This window comes from Diaphorina citri, unplaced genomic scaffold (assembly GCF_000475195.1).
Source record: "Diaphorina citri unplaced genomic scaffold, Diaci psyllid genome assembly version 1.1 scaffold264, whole genome shotgun sequence".
In the NCBI taxonomy this organism is placed as follows: Eukaryota; Metazoa; Arthropoda; class Insecta; order Hemiptera; family Psyllidae; genus Diaphorina; species Diaphorina citri.
The window spans coordinates 323,595-331,588 of NW_007377701.1; the positions used below are offsets into that span (position 1 = coordinate 323,595).

General features: G+C 40.1%; 1 protein-coding gene across 1 annotated transcript; it reads right to left on the minus strand.

The window, feature by feature from the left end:
* Nucleotides 1–1,211: 1,211 nt before the first annotated feature.
* On the minus strand, nt 1,212–7,294 carry LOC103506835 (meiotic recombination protein DMC1/LIM15 homolog). The gene is made up of 6 exons (XM_017443035.2): nt 7,036–7,294; nt 5,652–5,804; nt 3,442–3,671; nt 2,577–2,793; nt 2,055–2,164; nt 1,212–1,332 (listed from the first exon to the last, which is right to left on the minus strand). Exons 1-6 carry the CDS (start codon nt 7,162–7,164, stop codon nt 1,263–1,265), a joined length of 909 nt encoding a protein of 302 aa, XP_017298524.2. The 5' UTR covers nt 7,165–7,294; the 3' UTR covers nt 1,212–1,262.
* Between the last annotated feature and the right edge of the window lie 700 nt (nt 7,295–7,994).

Consider the following 7,994-nt stretch of genomic DNA (forward strand, 5'->3'; position numbering starts at 1 on the left):
CTAGACTCTAGAGTAACTTTTTCGTTAGCTGTAATATTGTGGTCCTAACACATACATAAATAAAAAAAGTTCATAAACTGATGGCAAAGTTGTTTTCATATCCCGATGTTTAAACACGGTGTATATTTGACCAAAGGCCATAGCGACAGCCTGTCGGTCACCCATCCATTTAATGATTTATGACACTAATGCTTCACCCCCATACCCTCCATTCCGGCATTTCCCACTAAATGAGTTTTATGCTTTTATGGCCTTCCTAAATCGTCCGCTCTCTCTGTTTCATTAATGAAATGAACTAGGCAGTCTTGGTGCCTCGGTGGTGTAGTGGTCAAGATGCTAAGGGCGGAGGGCGTAAGAGCGTGGGTTCAATTCCACTTGAGGTATGGAATTTATCCTCAATACGATTTGAAATTTTGACCACAATAATAGTGGTAGCCTATTGCTGAAGTAAAGGGACTTTCCAGTCCTATGCGACCATTATAATTAAGCAATATTATTAGGCTTTTGAGGTCTAGTTGATTTTAAGTTTTAAGTTCAAGTTGATGGGTCACCCTATAGATTGGGAGGTAGAAAACAGGGTAGCATTAAATTGAGAGGAAACTTTGGAGACAAAAAGAGTAAACAACATAAAAAATATGTGTTCCTAATGAAAAATCTCTCTCTCCCTCTGTCCTTTTTCTTTCTCTTTCTCCCTCCCTCCCTCTCTCGGTCTCCCTTCTCTTCCTTCTCTCTCTTTCTCTCACAATCTCTGTCCTAACTTTCTCTCTCTCCCTCGCTTTCTCTCACTATCTGCTATCTCTCTCCTTCCCTTTCTCTCACTATCTCTCCCTCCCTTTTTTTTTGCCTTTTTGACAAGATTTGTAATAAATTTATTGTCCTGTTGACTTTTCTATTTTCTGTTTTATGGTCCATGGCTCTCTTGACCTCTAGCGTTTGTTACAGTGTAATGAAATAAAGCTGGATTTTTGTGTGAATGAGACCACACAACTGGAAAGTTTGTCTTTCCAAAAACAGACACATCCTACCTCTGTAGGTATATGAGGATAAAATCTCATGAGGTATATGAGGTAGGGTTAAACCTTGTGGGGAGGGTTTTTAAAAAAAAAAAAAAAAAAAAAAAAAAAAAAAAAAACGAGTGTAAATTTTTGTCGATGTTGGAGATCGAGCCAGAGACCTTTGGATCGGAACCAGAGAATCAGAGACCTCCTTCTACAATGCAAACATACGGGCTAACCGGCTAACTCTAGCGTGGGTGATTAAATTTAGTCCTTGGCATCTGCTATTCCTCCATTGGTGATTGCGAACATTGCCTCTGCTTCTGGCATGTCAGGGCTGGAAATGGAAAATCCAATTGGATAAAATTAATTTTATTATTTGTTTTTATTTTTTTAAAGGTTTTTCAAGATTTTTTTTTTTTTCAGAGGTTTGATAGAGCAAAATGTAGCTACTGAGGTCATATCGTTCCAAAAGCGAAAAGAGGACAAGATAGAAGAAAGCCAGCCGTTCCAAGAACGAACGTTATTTAGGATATCCCTTATCTAGTAAAATGTATACCTTAAAAGGAAGGAGCGCTACCCTCCAAGCAAACTAGACTGGCTGAATCATTTGTAATGAAGCTAAAAGACCAGCCTAGTTAGCTTAGTTGGTAGCGCGTCTGCCTTGTAAGCGCTAGGGCGCCGGTTCGATTCCCGTCCGGGACGGATTTTATCCTGAAAGGATAATGTTCGTTCTCGGAACGGCTGGCTTTCTCCCACACTGTCTTCCTTCTCTCTTCCATTTCGAGACAATGAGATTTTAACAGTTACAGCTCCCTCTATCAAACATCTCTCTCTCTCTCTCTCTCTCTCTCTCTCTCTCTCTCTCTCTCTCTCTCTCTCTCTTTCTCTCTTTCCCCCTTTTTTTAAGCTAAAAGTGGCTAATTGGCCGAGTGCACACAGTATTCCAAATACCGAGCCGAAAAAATCGACTCTGGGAAACACGGAGCTTCATGAGAGGGGACATTCTGAAAGGAAAATACAACTTTACCTGTCGTAGATTTTGGCAATCCCGTTTACCTGTCATAGATTTTGGCAATCCGGGTTTCACCTCGACCTTTACGCAGAGATATTCTCGTGGTAGACGCATGAGCCATGATGTTACCGCCTACTGGCTTCTTGGGATCTGCCTGACATACAAACATAACACAAAATATTCATTTGGATTTATTTGGTTTATTTACATTGAGGGGAAAAAATACAATAAGATCTTCTCTGGTAATATGAAAGCTCCTAAAAAAAAAAACTACAAAGATACAAACATACACAAATATAGCTATTCATTTATAAAGATTTGTGAACGCACAACTTGCGAGAATGGATTTCAGAATCCATGGAATCCAGATACCTACGTACTTGAATCCATCGAATCCGGATACCTACGTACTTGAATCCATCGAATCCGGATACCTACGTACTTGAATCCATCGAATCTGAAAGCCAGCCGTTCCGAGAACGAACATTATCCCATCAGGATAAAATCCGCCCCGGGTGGGAATCGAACCCGCGACCTAGCGCTTACATAGGAAGGCGCGAACCAACCAAGGTAACTAGGCTGGCGATGGCGATGATGTTTAATAAAGGATACAAGGTGTTCTCGGAGTCTACATAGATGACCTTGCCTCCCGTATAGCCTCGTGTCTCATCAGGTAACTGCGCCGTGATAGATAGAGTATGGGACAGCTGTGTCTTGCCGGTACGAAACTCGCCAAACGCTTCCGTGATGGCCATTGACTCGATACCCCCGCCGAGAATTTTACTGGAGGAATAAAACAAATAGGAAGTTACTAATCGATCCATGCATTCGTAGATTCCTAGTAGCTTAACCCATCCTTTAGGGCTGTTCGCCCCTACACCTAATCCATGCAATCAGGGCCGTATCCAGGATTTTGTCGTGGGGAGAGTTCAGTGATGTACCGGGGTCGATGCGCCAAAATTTCTGAAGGAGAAAAATTGAGCTCGAGGGGCCCCCTCAGTTCCCCCCTAAATACAGCCCTGCTTGCCATCGCTATGAATGTTTAGGATAAAAAAGTCCAGTCTAGTTAGCTTGATGGGTAGTGCGTCTGTCTTGTAAGCGCTAGGTCGCGGGTTCGATTCCCGCCCGGGGCGGATTTTATCCTGATGGGATAATGTTCGTTGTCGGAACGGCTGGCTTTCTCCTATCCTGTCTTCCTTCTCTCTTTGCTTTCGGGACAATAAGACCCTAGCAGTTACAGTTCCCTCTATCAAGCCTCTTAAAAAATAAAATTAAAAATGCAATAAAAATTAACCCCTCGTAGTCCCAATCTCACGCGAACCAGTTCCTCCTTAACACCTTAAGTCTTAACCCATTGAAAAAAATAATAGAAGTAAAAAAAGATAGAAAAAAAAACAAACAAACAAAGGAGGCTAATTTTATTCATCTTACTCGAGCTCTGTACTCCCCGTGGTAATCTTAAACACTTGTTTCCTCTTCTCCACCACCTGGGCCGCCGTCAGGAATGAGTTGTCGCATATTTTCATGCAGGCCTCCTTGATTTTATCCACCTTGGCCTCCGAGAAGCCCTTGATCTGGGACATCTTGCGTCGGGTGGTCATCTGAACACCTTTGATTGTACATAGACCCACACTCTTCAGCTTCTTGATGTCTGCCACGTTCTAGAGAGGGGGGAGGGGAGAAACTATAGAAGTGGTACCTACAACCTAGTCCTCTCTCTCTCTCTCTCTCTCTCTCTCTCTCTCTCTCTCTCTCTCTCTCTCTCTCTCTCTCTCTCTCTCTCTCTCTTAAAAAAAATTCTGGTGTGAACATCACACGACTTCCTTATCCTATTGAATGGATGCTTATTTTGAGTGTTTCTTTTACCCTAATTTGACAAATATCCTCTAACCGTTTTGATGCTATAGCTGAAAACCGCCAAAAAAACGGCGAATCTGTCCAAAAGCGGGTCAAAATACCGCCAAGGTAGCTTGCTGGGAAACCTCTTTTTTCTTGTCATGATTGATGATATAACTAAAGCAATTAAACATTCCTCATTTCAACTCTATGCAGACGATTTAAAACTCTATAAATCTATATCAAATTTATCAGATGCAAAACTGCTTCAAGAAGATCTTGATAGAGTTCAAATTTGGCTGGAACAAAATAATCTTTCTTTTTCTGCTGAGAAATGTGAATACGTACAATTTAGTAGGAGACAGACCTTACTACCTACATCATACTATATCAACAACATACCTATCAAGAATGTATGTCTTAAAAAGGACTTGGGTGTTACCTTTTCCCGTAACCTATGTTTCAACACACATATTGACAACACTGTTCAATCCTGTCTTAAAATCCTTGGTTTCATCATGAGAACTCTTCGTCCAATAGATGATCCTAATCCTTTCCTTCTCCTCTTCACTTCTCTTGTCCTATCCAAACTACTGTATGCTTCTGTTGTTTGGATGCCTAGTACTAACTATAAAATATCTAAACTTGAATCTGTACAAGCACTATTTTGTAGACGTCTTTTCCATAGGGTGAACGGGTTTTACCCGACCTATCCGGAAGCTATTTCGTACAAAGACCTAAGAGAGCAATTATGTATATTACCAGTATCTTCCAGGCTTAACATCTCCATCCTACAATTCCTATTTAAAATTCTAAACAATAAAATAGATTGCATTGAGCTTACTAATTGCATATCCTACCGAGTTCCGACGCTTCGTACTAGAAATTCTAATACAACAACTTACTTCAGTACACCTATTTCAACCTTTGCTGATCTATCCCCCGTTTTCAAAGCTAAAAATCTTTATAATCAGTACTACAGTCGCCTTGATCTTCATGTCCCCTTTGTACAATTCTCAAAAATGTTAGATCAACTTTTTCCCCTAAGATAGATTATCATAGAATTTATTATAAACTAGTTTAGATAGGTTATTGTATTTTTTGTTCACTTTGTATCATACTACATTTGTAAATTGTGCCTAATGTTTTAAAACCGCATAATAAACAATAAATTAAATTAAATTAAATTAAATAAATTAAAATAATTACTTCAAGGCACAGTCTTTTACATCCATGTCTATCCAAGAACGTTGGGTTAGAAAATTTCCGACCTGACCTGGATTCGCACATCAATCATTTCCATTATTATTATTATTATTATTATTATTATTATTATTATTATTATTATTATTATTATTATTATTATTATTATTATTATTATTATTATTATTATTTTAATGCCACCGTCTACACACCACTTAAAAATTACTTTTCAAGTAGGGCAACACTTGACAGTTGTTTTGGCGTTACAGTCTTGAGCGAGAGATCACAGGAGGTCTGGTCTCTCGCTCATATTGTTGTAAGTGCTCATTGCACATATTAGTGACGATTTCATAAGGGTGTTAATGTTCGGTATATTGGGGATATGAAATAAGGGTTTGTCATAGGGCAACACTTGACAGTTGTTTTGGCGTTACAGTCTTGAGCGAGAGATCAGAGGAGGTCTGGTCTCTCGCTCATATTGTTGTAAGTGCTCATTGCACATATTAGTGGCGATTTCATTATACAAATTTTTGACCCCGCCGGGGATCGAGCCCGGGTCTCCCGCGTGCAAGGCGAGCATGGTGACCAATACGGTGACTTACAATATTATAGTTCTGCAAGATGTCCACATCCTGGAAGAACTCCTCCCCATCCTCTTCATCTTCCTCCTCCACTGCTGCTGTCCTTACACTTCCTGTCGACTGTTGTGACGAACTACGCGCCTGATGAACTGATTGCTGAGACGATGCACGACCCTGTAACCACAGGAGAATATTGGACTTTTACTTCCACCCTGTATAGTCCAGGAAAATTAGTCTTTTACTTCCATCCTGTATGTATAGTCCAGGAAAACTAGACTTTAACTTCCATCATGTATGTATAGGTAGTCCAGAAAAATTAGACTTTTTTTAAGAGGTTTGACAAAGGGAACTGTAACTGCTAAGGTCTCTTATCGTCCCGAAATCGAAGAGAGAAGGAAGACAGGATAGGAGAAAGCCAGCCGTTCCGAGAACGAACATTATCCAATCCGACCCGGGCGGGAATCGATCCCTCTAACTAGGCTGGCAGGAAAATTGGATTTGAAAAATTAGTAACAAAGGTTTCTCTTCGCCAAAAGCTTCGGTACCTATGTGACCCTAAATCCTAAATCATGGTTCAATTAAAATCCCCTGAAATTCCCTGTAGGTACGTTTGACCGCCTTCAACCACAGGAGAAAAATATAACCAGTGACCTGGGCTGCGTTCGCGTTCCTGCCAAAACAACTACAACTTCGTTTCTAAAAGCGGTCTGCCTTGTAAGCGCAAAGTCGCGGGTTCGATTATCGCCCCGGGCGGATTTAATTTTAAACAGATAAGGCTCGTTCTGGAAGCGACTGGGCTCTCGCCTGTCCTGAACGGCTGTCTTCTCTCTTCGCTTTCAAGACGATAGGACCTTAGCAGTCACAGTTTCCTCTTGGAAACCTCTTAGAAAAAAAAAAGAAATCTTCTCCTCCTTTCTCGATGATGTGCGATAGAAGGAAACTGTGACAACGGAGGTCACATTGTCCCGAAATCGAGGAGATTGGAGACTGATAGGAAAGGAAAAATCCAGCCGAAAACCAAAACCCTACTTATCTGTTTAGGATAGAGTTTGACTCAGGCGGGAATCAAAGATCTAGCGGCTTACAAAGAGCTAACCACAATAATAGTAGTAGCCTACTGCTGGAGTAAAGGGACTTATCAGTCCTATGCGAGCAGTATAAATAAGCACTATTATTATTATTTTTAAATGTAGTTTCAGGTATTATTTGGACCCCTAGACGTATATCATGGTCTGTCTGACCCTTCTGTTGGTGCAAAGAGCTACATTTCAAGCTATCGAGGCCGGCTATGATTTTTTAAAACAAGAAAATTCTGACCTGAATTGATTGCTGTGAGTTTACCCAAAGAGCTACATTTCAAGCTATCGAGGCCGGCTATGATTTTTTAAAACAAGAAAATTCTGACCTGAATTGATTGCTGTGAGTTTACCCTCACTTGTGATGGTTGCTGCTGAACCAAGGACATCTGGGATAAGTTATTGTTATTTTCATCCACTATTTGGGACATCTTTTTCTGCATCATGATCTGCGACATTGTATTCTTCTTACTGTTTTATTGGTTTTGGTAAAGAAAATAATTATAAAATAAGTGAAGAAGGTACAACATTCAACTAGGTACCTACACGTTGCCAGGATACGTTGAAGGAAAATTTTAAATTCGCGGGACTCGGCACAAATATCTCAACGGTTACCCAAAGAGAAATAAACACGATATCCATTCCTACCTCTTTGGATAAGCGTATTTTTTTTGTACGATCACCGATCGATCACGTGAAAAAACACGCTCATTCTGAAGGGTAGGGGGAATCGTGGAAATGAAACTCCAAATGTAAACAAAAACAAACGTCTCACGTGCGTTTTGTGTAGGTACTTTGAAAATTGAAATCCGGATTTTGATTTTGAAAAGTTTTCAAAGTTTTGAATCTTTTGCTACAAAAAGAAACTCTTCATTTTCATTTTATTGTGTGTATTTCAACACATCTTCAGAGTTTTTTGTTGTTCTTGAGCGTTTAAAATTATACCACAATGGTAAGTTCAATAGATGTACTCCTTGGCAGTCTTTGCTTGCACTTGCAAAACAGCAGCATTGGAAACACTTGTTTCCACTGCTGCTGTACTCGGTAGATTTTCTTGTTTTAGGAACTTATTGTACGTTCTATCTCAAGACAGATGTCCTTTATTTATCCACTGCCATGTCCAGTTTGCTTGATTTCATTAGTACAGTTCCTGGGTCTGCATGTTGGTACCATGATTCATGCTAAGAAAAGGGGTATTTTATTTATGTGAAATGGAAATTTTTCCTAATCCAAAATATTCCACTGTGGTCTCTTTTTTTATCCCCACCACAGTGCTTTTTGTACTGGA

Bases quoted from the DNA above. Each gene is read 5' to 3' on its own strand.
- LOC103506835 (XM_017443035.2), bottom strand. From the start codon at position 7,164: ATGTCGCAGATCATGATGCAGAAAAAGATGTCCCAAATAGTGGATGAA. The intron at 2,794-3,441 runs GTAAGATGAATA...TTATTCCTCCAG, and splicing joins ACGGGGAGTACAGAGCTCGA to TAAAATTCTCGGCGGGGGTA. The intron at 2,165-2,576 runs GTTGGTTCGCGC...TTTGTATGTCAG, and splicing joins TCGCCAGCCTAGTTACCTTG to GCAGATCCCAAGAAGCCAGT.